This window comes from Pelobates fuscus, chromosome 1, assembly GCF_036172605.1.
Source record: "Pelobates fuscus isolate aPelFus1 chromosome 1, aPelFus1.pri, whole genome shotgun sequence".
NCBI lineage: Eukaryota > Metazoa > Chordata > Amphibia > Anura > Pelobatidae > Pelobates > Pelobates fuscus.
The window spans coordinates 458175223-458192259 of record NC_086317.1 but is presented as its reverse complement, the minus strand read 5'-3'; the positions used below and the strand labels follow the sequence as shown (position 1 = coordinate 458192259).

Here is a 17037-nt window from a genome sequence, read left to right as displayed (position 1 = left end):
TCTGCCTCATCCCCTTGTTCTCCAAAGTCTCTTGCATCTCATGGTGTGGTTGATTTCAGGACACCTGGCTCCTCTATCACTGTCCCAACCATGGTTCTCTCCTCTTCAGGAAATGGCTATCGACCTTCCACGTCTACTTCCTCCTCTCGAGTGTCTTCTTCAGGATTCGGATGGTCTGCCTCATCCCCTTGTTCTCCAAAGTCTCTTGCATCTCATGGTGTGGTTGATTTCAGGACACCTTAGTCAGTCGAGGGAGTTTCCCAATCAACTCTCCGACTTATTGAGGGCGCATGGGCACCTGACACGAGACAGGCTTATAAATCTGCTTGGAGCAGATGGCAAAGTTGGTGCATGAAATTAAATTTGGATTCCATTTTAAGTCTGTCCTCCATTTTCTGACTTTCCTGTATGATGAAGGTAAAGCCTATCGCACTGTGAACCTTGCCAACCTTACCGATCATCCGTTTTTGCTGGTCATTAATGTTTCAATGGGAAGCCTGACGGTTGACATCCTGTCGTATGTCGACTTCTCTGAAGAATTTGTTTTGCTCATCCACCCTTACCACAATACTCTGTCTTGTGGGACGTCTCTACTGTCTTGAATTATTTTCTTGCAAGAGGGTTTCTGACGTACAAGCTCTTGATGTGGTTGCTTGTTCCTTTACTACAGGTGTCCTCTTTGACATTTCTCAGAGAACAAAAACCTCGTCTAAAACCGTTTTATACTCAGCTTTCCCTGATAGATCTCTTCTTTGCCCTGTTTCATGCTTATGGGAGTATGAACTTCGTCCCAATACCTTACGGAATCCTTTGAAACAGGAACTCTTCATCTCCTTCCATCAGTTGCGTCTTCCAGTGTCTACCTCTACCCTAGCCCGGTGGGTCAAATACGTTATGTCTCTAGCAGGTATGGATACCTATGTGTTTGCGCCTCATTCGGTTCGTGGGGCTTCTAAGGCTTCCTCGATGAGTTGTCGCTTTGAGGATATTATGAGAGTGGCTGGTCTTCGGAGTCTACATTCCATGATTTCTACTTTAGACCTATTCAACACTTCACAGGAAACATCATTTCACAGCTTTAAACTAGCATAATAGGAGCCTCCGTGTCTTAATAATATTCACAGATTTTGCTATTAACATAAGGTTTTATTAATGAGACAGTGGCAAGTATTATTCCTCCCTCCCATCCCTGGAGGTTTGGTCTTCTTTAGGTAAGTTGACTTCACGGTAAGTCTTTATTGATTTCTGGGTTTTATCCTTGTTAATGACTGTCAAGAGCTTAAGGTTTGGTTAAACTGAATTTCATGCTATGTATATATAATATTCCATGTAATGCCATTTTATGCATAAATCCAGTTTTTTACTTGGATATTACCATATTCCCCTCTCTTTTCCAGCTTGACTTCGAAGACCAGGTTAAGGCTCACATACCCTCTTATTGGAGCCCCCCCTTTTCATTTGGATTTGTTGTCCTTGTTTGGGATTGCAAGAAAGAGGAAGTAGTATACTGGACACTGCCTATTATGCTAAAAAGAGGATGCTGTTTGGCTGTTCATGTTGCTAGAAAGATATAACATGTTATTTACTGGTTTCTTTTATACTGATTTAATGTTATTTTTCTTTGCTGCTGAGGGAAATAAAGAAAGAGTGCAGCATAATACTCGCCTCCATGTCATTAATAAAATCATGACTTTACATCATGTTAATAGTAAAATCTGTGAATTTATTAACAAATGAAAATGCAACATTTCAAATTAACAATATGAGATGGCTCAGAGACAGCAGATTCTGATTACAGTACCATTGCAAAAAAAAAAAAATATGCTGCATAATGTATAAATATACAAAGAAGGTGTCACAATTAATTATGAAGCGCTAAGTTTTCAAATGGGTTCTAACAATAAATTCTTAGTTCAGCTGAATTGTACACAGACAAAAGAACAGAACTTCATACATACATAAAATAATGTGCTATCCATGCAGTAGGAAAGATGTTAAAACAGAATCTATGATATGATTCTAATAATTGGGTGACATGCTAATAATGATATCTCCTATATTCTATGTCCCTGCCACCACATCTGCCATCTAGATCTAAGCCGACTATGTCTGGCTCTTGGGTGAGCTGTACATAACATTTAATGATCCTCTCCGACATTTGTACAGTTTGTACTAATTATTGTATGACTCAGGCAAATGATGCTCTCAAATCATCAGAGGTGTCACAAAAAATGTCCATGCCAAAAGGTACAATTAAACTCAACCACGGAATCGAAACTTGACGGGTCGCACGTAAGTAATGACCGAGATCTTATATCAAGATACCGAGATTGAATATCAATAAAGAATTGCCAGAAGTCCTTTGCTAAGCTCGCTAGAATTGAGGAATTCATTCCTCTGATTCCTCACAGTGATGTTGTCCAGCCACAACAGAATGGAGCAATTTCTAAATCACACCTACGAGACTGCAAAGGGGCAAAAGAACTTGCCAGGAGTTCAAGTAAGTTGATGCACCAGCGATAAGCGCACTTGCATTGCAGTCAAGGGAAATGACATCTGAGTATGCAAGGTACTGGTTGTGACTCTGAATTGTTGAACGTTGTAGGGAAGCCCTTTACTGTAGTGGACTTGGAAAAGTGACATGGCTAGAGGCTGACAGACCGCTGAACCTGGCAAGCTGGCAAACCTTGAGTTTTTGACAATGCAGGTCTGATTTCTTTCTTAATATTTTGAAGGAAAGATAGAGTGAAGTAGCTACCGGACCATGGAGAGAAGTGAAATGTCTTGAGACACAATCAAGTCGTCTAAGTAGATGATTAAACGAACACACCTGTTGCAAAGGAAACAACCACTGGCTTTAGGAGTATGGTGAAACACTAAAAGGCCAATGACAGAATGGGAGAATGGGAGGCAGAATGGGAGACATGTAAAGCGCCTTTTGGTCCCAATATGGTAAGCATCTTTGAGGTTGAGTTTATTGTCCCCAATTAGCAAGAGATCCCGAAGGCAGTGAATATTCTTCATCTTGAAGTGCTGATATGTCACAAAAGCAATCAGGAGGTGAAGGATTATCATCGGTCTCATCCCGCCACCTTTCTTGGGGACGAGGAAGAGGTTGATTAGGAAGCTAGAAGTACAGAGAGTAACTGTCACAATTGAGCCTTTGTTTGCCAATGCCTGTATCTCCCGAGAGCACAATTGAATTTGTCTTGGAAAAGGTTATCTTGTGTGGTAGGGATGTCTGCACTGGGGCAGTTGAGAAGTTGATGTGGTAGCCGCGGACTGCATGTAAGGCCCACGCGTCCGATGCGAGGAGCTCCAAAGTCCTGAAGAAAGAGAATGCCTGCACCCTACCCTTGTTAGGGAAGTAAGTTTAGGTGGACTCACATATTGAGTTTACTTTCTTAGAATTTTCATATTCTTTGTTTTTGGATCAATGCATTAATTTGGCTCTCCCCAAGTTAAATGAGTAATCTAGACGTGGATCTTGTGCTCACTGTGCATAAAGGAGTATCAGCTACAACTCACTGACGAGGCCCCAAGAAGGCCAAAATGATCGTTTGGAGTTGCTGTATCTCTCGTGCAGAGGGAACTTGCTGGCATTTTGGTTCGGGACTGCCCGTATGGGTAGGACCAGTCTGATATGCTTCAGATATCTTCACTCTGCAAAGGCACAAGTGAGCAAAAGTTATTTTGAGACCTGAGCTGGAATTTACCGAAGGGCAAGCTATTGAGTCTCTCTACGCTTTTGTCCGTACTCAGATTTCTCATATTCTTTGTTTTTGCTTAAATACAATATAAGCCTTTGTGTCTTATTAAAAAAAAAAAAAAAAAAAATACAAATCAAACAGCAGCAGTTGCATCCACACTAAAATGCAGTATACTAAACCACTGCACACAGGAGTGGAGTTGTTTTAGTGGCATAGCCTATGCAAACACAGCAACAAAATGAAAGATACAGGGCAAACAAGCAAGCATACAAACACAGAAATGAGAGACAGACGAAATCACAAACATTAGGACAGAGAGATAGAAAGATGATCTGGGACAGACAGTAGAATTAGAACTTAGCAACAGCTTAAATTACCCCACTGAATGAAAATTCTACTCTTTTACACTAAGACAACTATACCTTAATTATAACAAAAAAACTTTACAAGAAAATAAAACAAAAAGTCCTTGTCTGAGATAAATATTACACAGCTTTAATAGCGACAGAGGTCACGGAGGAGTGATAGAGTACTGGTAGAAGCACAATCATAGCAAAAGAGACACGGAATGAAACACAGAGGAACTGGGTAAGGCAGTGGTGGCATATGATGCTGAGACCTCTAGAGATGGATTCATGTCAAAGCCTAGAAAGCTATGAGAATTAAAAAGGAAGAAATTATCCTCTATTCAACTTTCAAATGCAAGAAAAGTTGGGTTGGCAGAGACTCCAAAGTGTTTACCCATCTCTAGCATTTCATCTTGAGGATAACACTGCACATGAATCATATGGGAAACACGCTTTCTAATTGTTCAGGGATGGATAATCAAGGGCAATCAGCTGCATCTTGATTAACAAACAAATAGTATCTCGAAATTAGATTAATGAATGTGCAGAGTAAATCCTTGAAACTAAAATTAAACAAATGTTCATTGGAAAATAAATGAAGGAATGGAAACAAATTATTTAATGTCAACCTAGCTTTAAAACTTTGGAACTGTACAAACTGCATGCATATCTGTCAATCTTCCCTGCCCACCTTCTGAGAGACAAGAGGACAGACTTCACTGGCCATAGTTCAAAGGGCGGGTCCACCTGTGGGTCCATTAAAGTGCTCTGTGCATGGCCCTAGTGCCCTGTCCCTCTGTACTTAGGACCTTTGTTTGCTAAGACAGTAAAATAGGAGCCGTACCCCAGGAAATTGAGAATTGTTGGCACCTATGGTTCAAGTAGGTCAGAAAGGTTTCTACCAAATTAGGACACTTAGCACCTATAATTCATGATGTCGGTGTTTGGTCTAAAATAGATTAAAGAATCAAGCAAGCCAATACAACTTTGCTACGTGACCAGTGAAAAAAGTAATTTTGTTGTTTGCTTATAACGTTAGTACTGTGAAGTTCTCCAGATGCAAGTTGCAATGGAAAAATTGTGAATGATTAAAAATTAGAAAAATGAATGTTTCTAAAAACATGCAACTAAAAACCCAAAGTAAATAGAATTCAGTGCTATGACTGACATCTCTTTGAGGTACATTAGTGAAAGGTTGTCATATTGTAAGCTTGCAGGCAACTCTGAAATCCTACTGTAACCACTTTGTTTCTGCCTGTCAAAGCAGGTTCAACATACCCTATATACATTGTATCAAGTTCTGTAGAAATAGTTGACAGCAAATAAATAAAGGAGAATGAATGAAGAGGGAATTGCATCACTAGAATAAGTGGTAACTTAGGTGGCTGGAACAGATTTTTATTTATCAGACAGTCACGTTTCAGCTACAACAGACAAGGAAAGAATTATTCCCCGTATGTTTTCCTGTAACATTTGCTGTGCAGCCCAATAGCATCTTTCAACCAAAGACAAGTATCCTATATTTTACTCTATGCAAGCCTATCTCCGGCGTTCCACACTGCCTCTTTAGCTGAGATCATCGAGATCGATGATCTCAATCAATCCAATGCTTTCCTGTACGAAAGCACTGGAAGCCTAGTGCGCATGAATGCAAAAAGGTGCTGCGCTAATGGTGGAGTTTTACTCCACTGTGTTTGTAGAAGTTCATCTAGTGGCTGTCACTATGACAGCTAGCAGTGGCAGCTTTATCCTGCAATGAAAACATTGCCATTCCCGTAGAATTGCAATGTTTTCAGCTGCATAGTTAAAAGAGAGTGGGACAGACCACTTTATTGAGATAGAAGTGGTCTGGGAGCTTTTAAAGTCCCTTTAATTCAGCTTTATCACTAAAAAAAAGGAAGAGGGAATAATTTCCAGATGCCAGGACCATTCCTAAACAGATAATAAATAAATAAATACATCTTGGACAGCGTCAGGTTACCCATTGCAGATTTTTGTGATTACATGTGTGTCAGTTCCTCTTCATGCATGTCATTGCCACATACGTGACATTTCCTCTTTTTAACGGCCAGTCATGCTCGTGTACAATATGTATTTTGCTAGCTTTTTTATCTTTATAGGAGACTATTGGATGTGTTTACCAGTTATACAGTCTACCAAAAAAAAGAGTAGAAGAGGAAGAAACCTCTGGAAGCAGTTACGAAAAATAAGAAGAAAGAGACATACACTGAGCAGTCACAAAATTCAAAGCACCTGCCTAATATCATGAAGATCCCCCTAGTCAGATCAAAACATCTCTAATTTTTTTTTGTCTAATTAAGGCATGGATCCAAGGTTTCCCAGCAGAACATGGCATACTCTAGACTGTATAACACTGCCTTCATTGGCCTGCCTTCTTCTTATAGCGCATCCTGCTGCCATCACTTCCCCAGGTAAACGACGCATACACACAAACCCGACCATCTGCGTGACCTAAAAGAAAATGTGATTCATCAAACCAGGCAATCTACTTCTATTGTTCCATGGTCCAGTTCTGTTTCTCGCGTCCCCATTTAAGGTGCTTTGGGTAGTGGATAGGGGTCATCATGTGCAGTCTGACCTGTCTTCGGCTATGCAGCCTCATATACAGCAAATTGCAATCTTGCCACATTGCATTGGAGGAGTCTGGTTGCCTGCCTGTTGCCTCTGGACTATGGCCCTGGGAGATTGGGCCCTTTAAAAACAGTATTCGGCCATACCAGAGTGTATGTCACTCATTCTGGCCCTTTAAATACTGTGGGGAAGGATTGGCACTTTTTATATGGCACTTCGGATGCAGCCGAAGTGCCGAAGTCGTCAAAGTGGCCGCCATTCGACAAAGGAACACGTGGCGGCGGCCATATTTATATAGTCGAACGCGGTCAGCGGTGTAAGCTAAAGAATCTATGGAACTAAAATCAGCTGCGCAAATGCACGAACACCGCTGACCCTTACCGTCGCCTCCACTTCGACACTTCGGTTAAAGTCGAAGTACGTTCGACAATTCGAACCTCCTGTTACAATGTGCTATTTGCACGAACGGACCCGTTCGTGCATTCGAAGGGGACTTAGCCATTTTTCTGCAGGAAATTGACCGACCGCACAGCCCAAATCTATAGAACTGTTGAGGGCAGGAAAATGTGCTTGTCATAAAGGACTTCGGTCTATCTTTGTATCCACTGGAGGGATTGGTATAATTTTTGAGAGTGTTGATGTTTAAAGTATGCTGAATTCAAATATGTAAGATTGGATGTAAGATATGGAGATTGGATGTATGGTTTTAAAGTTACAGGGTATGTGTAAAAACTGTATTTTTACTGTCTGTGATAATTATGTTAAACCATTGTGTAACATAATTATATCACAGGCAGAGGGGAGGATTTTGTGTGTAATTGCTGGGAGTGTTTTCTGTAATGTACGTGTATGATTGGTTGTTTTGTAACACCCTGAGGGTGGTCCTATCTAAGGGAAACCGTCATAAAAGAAGGTTCTTTTGGTGCCAAAAAACGGACCACTGCTTGACCCTCAACACGGAGCTCTGTCTTGTCTTTGGGGGGGATTTACTGTATGCTGTTAGAGACTAATTGCCAGGAGTGTAAGCTGATTGTCTGCTTTTCCTGTTCGTCTGCTAGTAGCTATTCGTGAGGTTCCAGTTCGGGAGTTGGAGTGCTACTTGGTATCCAGTTCGGGAGTTTGGTGTTCTACAGTAGCTGTGCCTGTGTCTCTGGAAGGGAAGATCTACTAAACGGCTGTTTAACCCCTTTATGCCCGGGGTGCCGTTACACACTGTTTTCTGACAATTTTCTATCAGAGTCAGCATTAAAGGACCCCTATAGGCACCCAGACCACTTCAGCTCAATGAAGTGGTCTGGGTGCCAGGTCCATCTAGGGTTAACCCTACAGCTGTAAACATAGCAGTTGCAGAAAAACTGCTATGTTTGCAATAAGGTTAATCCAGCCTCTAGTGGCTGTCTCATTGACAGCAGCTAGAGGAGCTTCCGCGCTTCTCACTGTGAGAAGAAGACTGGATGTCACAGGTGCCTCATCCCATGGCCCTATTTAGCCTTGTACTGCAGAGAGCCCCAGGTCAATCTCATAAGAGCAGACATTAGGCTGTTAGAGTAGGACCTGCCAAAGATGGGGTACATTGAGGTTGTGGCAGGCTTATGCAATGTATGATCATATACTGTAACTAAACCCCCATTATTTTTACCTAGATTAGGTGTTTTTAAAAAACGAATAAAATCTGTCAACATTGAAGTTGCTGTTTAGTGGATACATGAGTGCGCTGGATCTTGTGGACAGTAAGAAGATGCTGACGTCCATAGAAAAGCATTGAGAAATGCTTTCCTATGGACTGATTGAACGGGCGCGCATTCGGCGGATGACGTTGGAAGAGGGAGGAGAGATCCCCAGCGCCGAGGGAGCCCGGCTCTGGAAAAAGGTAAGAGTTTAACCCCTTCAGCCCCCTAGAGCCCAGTGGGAGTGTGGGGGGCCTAAAGACCCTATAGTGCCAGGAAAATGAGTTTGTTTTCCTGGCATTATAGTGGTCTTTTAAGTTTTTCAGCTAACTAAACTACAGTTCTTGTGTGATTGGACCAGACAAGCTAGCCTTCATTCGCCACATGCATCAATGAGCCTTAGGCACTCATGACTCCGACGCCAGTTCACCCAATGTTTTTACTTTCACCACTGCATACCATGTACCCCCGACTAGACTTGCTGTTTTAATGATGCTCTGGCCCAGTTGTCTGCCCATCACTATTTGACCTTTGTCAAAGTAACTCAGATCTTTTTGGTTGTCCATTTTTCCAGCTTTCGACTGATGAAATTCAAGAACTAACTGTTCACTTGGTGCCTAATATATCCCATCCCTTGACAGGTGCCACTGTAACGATATAATCAATGTTATTCATTTCACCGGTCATTGGTTTTTATGTTGTGGTTGATCGGTGTAATTTTAGGCAAGGGTTATTGTGCTATGGCTGAAGAACTAAGGTTAGTATCAGGGTAGTGCAGTAGTTAAGGTGGGATGCTTACTGCTATGTAAGCACTGCTATGTAGTAGCTATGTCAGCTGCCACCACTGATTCCTTCCAGGAGTCTAACTCCCACTAATCATAGGCAGACCAGTGTGTCACCTTTCTCCATGCAGCACGGAGATAGAATACATGATCTGCATGATATCACGAGTTAACAGTGATGTCTTCGATCTCTGATCACACCAGTTTGCTGGTTCCTTTTTTTTTTATTTCATTAGGTAGCAGTAGATATAAACAGAAGCCAAGCTGGTGAGCACGTCTTATTTACGTAACAATATTGACTATATAAATATTTGCCGTATTCGAGCAAAGTTTAACAAAACTATTTACTTAACTACTTGATAATTCAGATCTTCTTCAGAACACATTACTCATGTCTAAATATTCTGAATACACAAATGTGTGTGGACAGGTTCCCTTCATATACTTGAAAAAGACCCAAACAAAGTATATCCAAGGACATACTTGAAAACGAGAGAAATCTTATTGTATCATCCTGGTAAAATATACAGAGCAACCACAAAGTACCACAAACGTGTGTTAAAAATGTAAAAAAAAAATTAAGTAGCTTCCTTATTCTAAGATTGTTCACATTGATTTTTCTTACACTCAATACCCCATAATGACAAGACAACTGATTTTTTTAAACATATTAAAACATACAAATTTATTTAAAAAAAAAAAAAACAAACTGAAATATCACATTGGCATAACTATTCAGACCCTTTGCTGTAACACTTTAAAAAATGTTTGCTCAGCTTGAACCAGTTTCTCTGTATCATCTTTGAGATTACATTTTGGGGTCCAACTGTGGCAAATTCAGTTGATTTAGAAAGGCACACATCTGTCTATATAATGTCTCAGGGTTGTAAATACATATCAGCGTAAAAATATTCGGGCTGCGTAGAAGGTTTGTAGCGGAGTGCTGGTCTTTCACAGACTATCTCTGCTGGTAATCCTAGTGAGGCGCAGGAACAAGTAATAAAACCCAAGAAAATAATATCCACGATTAGTAAAGTAATCCAAAAGTATCCCATACATTTCCCAATGACTGGACGACACACAGCATCAGGAACATCCTTCTTTTAAGCATTTCTCCCATGCAAGGGAGACACCCACAATAATTATTAAAGTAACCAATCAGTTGCTCGTCACCTCCCACACATCTCCTCCCTTCAGTGTGACACATAATCCACTTATCCCTTACACAGTTTAACCCCGTTTCTAGATGTACACTAAATCAGTCAGGTATATGTATGCAGTGGGGGTCGGGATTTGGGTCGAAGTGAAAATTTGACCGACCGCACACGAGGTGGTAGCCGAACGCACTTCCATGAGTTTTGGCCTTGCGGTCGGTCTTTGTTCAGGAGGTAAAACACATACAAATCTATGCCATCCAGAGCTGAGCCGGCGTTCGGATTAATCCCTTCATTCGGGACATTCATTTCACCGAACAGGGGGCCGGTTGGGTATTCCGTTCGTGAGTTATGGAGCCCTGGAGGTCTCAGCGGTGTTCGGGTAATCAAGTGTCCGATTTGAGTTCCAGACACTCAACGACCAAACACCGCTGAGCGTTCGTACACAAGATGGCCGCCACCACGTTGTTCGTATGCCGAACAGCGGCCACCCAAATACACACAAAGTAACGATTTAATTACCAATTAGCCTGCGGTTACAGAGTAGGAAATACTAAACGAGGGGCACACTTCTCTCTGGGGTGGTCGGATGGTTCAGTACTTTCATTCGTATGGTGAACAGAATGAAAATACCGAACAATCAGACGAATGCTATGTACAATAAGAATATACATAGCCGAAATTTAACGAAAGCACATTGTAACATAGAAACATAGAATGTGACGGCAGATAAGAACCATTCGGCCCATCTAGTCTGCCCAGTTTTCTAAATACTTTCATTAGTCCCTGGCTTTATCTTATAGTTAGGATAGCCTTATGCCTATCCCACCATGCTTAAACTCCTTTACTGTGTTAACCTCTACCACTTCAGCTGGAAGGCTATTCCATGCATCCACTACCATCTCAGTAAAGTAATACTTCCTGATATTATTTTTAAACCTTTGTCCCTCTAATTTAAGACTATGTCCTCTTGTTGTGGTAGTTTTTCTTCTTTTAAATATAGTCTCCTCCTTTACTGTGTTGATTCCCTTTATGTATTTAAATGTTTCTATCATATCCCCCCTGTCTCGTCTTTCCTCCAAGCTATACATGTTAAGATCCTTTAACCTTTCCTGGTAAGTTTTATCCTGCAATCCATGAACCAGTTTAGTAGCCCTTCTTTGAACTCTCTCTAAGGTATCAATATCCTTCAGAAGATAGGGTCTCCAGTACTGTGTACAGTACTCCAAGTGAGGTCTCACCAGTGTTCTGTACAATGGCATGAGCACTTCCCTCTTTCTACTGCTAATACTTCTCCCTATACAACCAAGCATTCTGCTAGCATTTCCTGCTGCTCTGTTACATTGTCTGCCTACCTTTAAGTCATCAGAAATAATCACCGCTAAATCCCTTTCCTCAGATGTTGAGGTTAGGACTCTATCAAATATCCTGTACTCTGCCCTTGGGTTTTTACATCCAAGAGGCATTATCTTGCACTTATCCACATTAAATGTCAGTTGCCACAGTTTACCGAAAACATTTGCCATTTGGCTTATCCCTCCTGGAACATCAACCCTGTTACATATCTTAGTATCATCCGCAAAAAGACACACCTTACCATCAAGACCTTCTGCAATATCACTAATAAAAATATTAAAGAGAATGTGTCCAAGTACAGATCCCTGAGGTACCCCACTGGTGACAAGCCCAAGCTTCGAATATACTCCAGACTACAACCCTCTGTTGCCTGTCACTCAGCCACTGCCTTACCCATTCAACAATATTGGAATCCAAACTTTGCAATTTATTGATAAGCCTTCTATGTGCAACAGCGTCAAAATCCTTACTGAAATCTATGTAAGCAATGTCTACTGCACCACCCTGATCTATTATTTTAGTTACCCAATCAAAAAAATCAATTAGATTAGTTTGGCATGATCTCCCTGAAGTAAACCCATGTTGTTTCTGATCTTGAAATCCATGTGTTTTTAGATGTCCAACAATCCTATCCTTTAACATGGTTTCCATCACTTTCCCCACTACTGAAGTTAGGCTTACTGGCCTATAGTTGCCCGACTCCACCCTATTACCTTTCTTGTGAATGGGCACAACATTCGCTAACTTCCAATCTTCTGGGACTACTCCTGTTAACAATGATTGGTTAAATAAATCTGTTAATGGTTTTGCTAGTACACCACTAAGGTCTTTTAATAGCTTTGGGTGTATTCCATCAGGTCCTTATTTGTCTTCACTTTTGAGAGTTGAAATAGAACAGCCCAATGCAATCTGTTACGAGGTTCCAAAGAGCACAGTGGCATTTATAATTCGTAAATGGAAGAAGTTTGAAACACAACAGTCAAACTGAGCTATCAGGGGAGAATGTCCTTGGTAAGACAAAAAGCCTGATGGTCACTCTACAGAGATCATATGTGGACATGGGAGACACTTGCAGAAAAACAACAATCAGAGCAACACTCAAACGACCGGGCCTTTATGACAAACAAGACAGAATCCTCTCCTCACTGCAAGGTACATGAAGACTGGCTTCAAAAATGCAAAAAAAAAAAAAAAGAAAGCCCAACAACCTAAAGGACTCCCAAACTGTACCCAACTCAAACGATGCATTGCTCATTACCTGTGCACCACCATTGCAATGGTGAAGCATGGTGGTGGTAACACCATGCTTCAGGGTGTTTTCAGCCACGGGGACTGTGAGACTGGTCAGGATTGAGGAAAAGCAGAACGCAGCAAAATACAGCAATATCACTCAGTGTATACTGCCCTCTGGCACCCAGTGTATACTGCCCTCTGGCACCCAGTGTATACTGCCCTCTGGCACCCAGTGTATACTGCCCTCTGGCACCCAGTGTATACTGCATACCAGTGATAGCTACCCTCTAGCACTCAATGTATACTCCATATCAGTGATAGCTACACTCTGGCATTCAATGTATATACTCCATCCCAGTGATAGCTACCCTCTGGCACCCAATGTATACTGTCCTCTGGCACTCAGTGTATACTACCCTCTGGCACTCAATGTATACTCCATACCAGTGATAGCTACCCTCTGGCACTCCGTGTATACTGCCCTCTGGCACTCAGTGTATACTACCCTCTGGCACTCAGTGTATACTTCATACCAGTGATAGCTACCCTCTGGCACTCAGTGTATACTCCCCTCTGGCACTCAGTGTATACTCCCCTCTGGCACCCAGTGTATACTCCCCTCTGGCACCCAGTTACTTTCTATCATTGATAGATAGCCTCTGGCACTCAGTGTATACCACCCTCTGGCACCAAGTTACTTTCTATCATTGATAGATAGCCTCTGGCACTCAGTGTATACTGCCCCCTGGCACTCAGTGTATACTGCCCCCTGGCACTCAGTGTATACTGCCCTCTGGCACCCAGTGTATACTCCCCTCTGGCACCCAGTGTATACTCCCCTCTGGCACCCAGTGTATACTCCCCTCTGGCACCCAGTGTATACTCCCCTCTGGCACCCAGTGTATACTCCCCTCTGGCACCCAGTGTATACTGCCCTCTGGCACCCAGTGTATACTGCCCTCTGGCACCCAGTGTATACTGCCCTCTGGCACCCAGTTACTTTCTATCATTGATAGATAGCCTCTGGCACTCAGTGTATACCACCCTCTGGCACCAAGTTACTTTCTATCATTGATAGATAGCCTCTGGCACTCAGTGTATACTGCCCTCTGGCACCCAGTGTATACTGCCCTCATGCACCCAGTGTATACTGCCCCCTGGCACTCAGTGGATACTGCCCCCTGGCACTCAGTGGATACTGCCCCCTGGCACTCAGTGGATACTGCCCCCTGGCACTCAGTGGATACTGCCCTCTGGCACTCAGTGGATACTGCCCTCTGGCACCCAATTACTTTCTCTCATTGATAGATAGCCTTTGGCACTCAGTGTATACTGCCCTCTGGCACCCAATTACTTTCTCTCATTGATATAGCCTCTGGCACTCAGTGTATACTGCCCTCTGGCACTCAGTGTATACTGCCCTCTGGCACTCAGTGTATACTGCCCTCTGGCACCCAATTACTTTCTCTCATTGATAGATACCCTCTGGCACTCAGTGTATACTGCCCTCTGTCACTCAGTGTATACTGCCCTCTGGCACCCAGTTACTTTCTCTCATTGATAGATACCCTCTGGCACTCAGTGTATACTACCCTCTGGCACCCAGTTACTTTCTCTCATTGATAGATACCCTCTGGCATTCAGTGTATACTACCCTCTGGCACTCAGTGTATACTACCCTCTGGCACCCAGTTACTTTCTCTCATTGATAGATACCCTCTGGCACTCAGTGTATACTACCCTCTGGCACTCAGTGTATACTGCCCTCTGGCACCCAGTTACTTTCTCTCATTGATAGATACCCTCTGGCACTCAGTGTATACTACCCTCTGGCACTCAGTGTATACTGCCCTCTGGCACTCAGTGTATACTGCCCTCTGGCACCCAGTTACTTTCTCTCATTGATAGATACCCTCTGGCACTCAGTGTATACTGCCCTCTGGCACTCAGTGTATACTGCCCTCTGGCACTCAGTGTATACTGCCCTCTGGCACTCAGTGTATACTGCCCTCTGGCACCCAGTGTATACTGCCCTCTGGCACCCAGTTACTTTCTCTCATTGATAGATAGCCTCTGGAACGCTTGGCTGCGGACTACAATTCCCATAGTGCTCTGGTGTCACCATCTAGCTGCTGTTGGCCTATTTGCATTGAGCACACTAGCTGCGAGTGCAGTCTCAGAGACCCCCGGCTATGCCGTCCCTACCTATCTCCTCTCCCTCCACTGACGCGACCGGGTTCGTCATCATCTCTATGGTCACACGGACGGAATCCCTGCCACATCCTCCAATGGCGGCTCGGACCTCGCAGGACTAGACTGCGCATGTCAGGACACGCCCACCTCCCCACGCTCGAGCTCAGTGAGCGGCATGTTCGAGTCTGCTTTCCAACACACGATCTCACTGGGGCGCGCGGGAGAATGCTCTAAACATTAGAGAAACAAGCCGCACTCTAAAACTGACCCCTCCCATGGGCGCGCCATATTGCCGGAGACCCACAATAACGATCTGTTGACACCTAAAGAGTCAAGTCGAATCCCAAGATTGTAGCTGCTAGCAGCAACAGCTAACAGCAGGAATTCATGGGATATGTTCTGTTGAACTGGCAGCAGTTTCATTCATTAAAATATATGAATGAAACCTCTGTCTCAGCTTAGCAATAGTGCCATTTTATAGCTTTTCATCTCCTCTAAAGTATTTAATTGGCAGGGTGGCCATGTCATATATTATTATTAATTAATTATTTATATAGCGCCATCAGATTCCGTAACGCTGTACAATGGGTGGACTAACAGATATGTAATTGTAACCAGACCACTGGACGTACAGGAACAGAGGGGGTGGAGGGCCCTGCTCAATGAGCTTACATAGCTCTCTGAATGTCCCAGTAAAGAAGGAGGGTCACATTACACCCTAACTTATTCAGGGAGAATAGATCATTATGGGGCTGGTTGTCCCATTTCAGTTACTTTGAAATAATTGATAACTCTGCACATTGTATCAGAACTGTCCTTTAGAGTTTGGGTTGATACCCTGACAGCTGTAAGTTCCTCATTCCTCACACTATTAGAAGGGACATAAATAGTGGTGTTCAGTAGTACCTGTAAAAGTCACATTTGGCATACGAGTCCATTAGGCAGAGTCTACAGGTGAATACCTGATGGGGACACCTGCTCTGACCAGGAGAAGGCAATGACTGGGGTTGGAATTGAAAACTCAGAGATGATACATAAACAGACATTGTGGGGATATTTATGGGATAATAATAGTAAACAGTTGAGAATTACCCACTATTTTTAATCCTCAGATCCCAAAGAACGTTATCATTATAAGTAAAATGTATACCATATCAATAAAATCACAATTTGTTATAAAAATAGATACAATTTATTTTTATATTCAAATAATAATAATAAGTAACATGCGTGATAATAATCAATGGAAATTCAGTATAATATGAGTATGCAATACAATATGGTAATATAAAAACATTTCCTAATGACTAAGACAGTCTTAATTGTCAAGAAGATTTATGATAGGCTTCACAGAGACAAAGTGAAAGTTTCACACAGAGAACGGAATTCCTCTGAATGCAGCGTGAAGTCGTAAAAACTTTAGCTGACAGTTAGAATAACCAATGCTGGCTAGACCTCCTAAGTATTTAAGATCTATTCTGATGTAATTTTTAAATAAAATAACATTTAAACCAGTTCATTAATCATTGTCTGGATCCATCCAATGAGAAGAAATCTACATGCTCTATAAGCTGATATTTTATTAATTTGCCTAAACAGATATTTAATCTTATTTTATAGCAAATCAATACAGCTGGATAAATGTCACGATATGCTAACATGTGATAATAATTACATCAATATATATAATTAATATTAATCCCATCTGCAGATTGGGATGCTATAACCATATATATTCTTTAATAACTAAGATTTCTGAATATCGAAATCTGATCGTGATTTATCCAGTCATATATCATGCTATTAGAACATTTTAATTAATTTAAATTAATTAAATGAAGCCAATATATTTACCAGTTAAATAGATATTCTCACCAGATGTTCTCAGGTAGCTAAGTGTCAAGGAATGTTTCTTTCTCGCTCTCTTTGTTAGCCTGCTTCGGACTCTTCTGATTTCCCCTGCATTCATCTGCATACCTCGCGCTTGATCTCTGATTGTCTTT

At 42.1% G+C, this 17037-nt stretch overlaps 1 protein-coding gene across 1 annotated transcript in view; it reads right to left on the bottom strand.

Moving 5' to 3' along the window:
• The window catches only part of SLC36A4 (solute carrier family 36 member 4), a 190529-nt gene extending 175415 nt beyond the window's left edge, over nucleotides 1-15114 (bottom strand). Inside the window, exon 1 of the mRNA XM_063444950.1 lies at nucleotides 15047-15114. Coding sequence (XP_063301020.1) covers nucleotides 15047-15089 — 43 coding nt within the window. The 5' untranslated portion in view covers nucleotides 15090-15114. The remainder of the gene's footprint in view (nucleotides 1-15046) is intronic.
• Between the last annotated feature and the right edge of the window lie 1923 nt (nucleotides 15115-17037).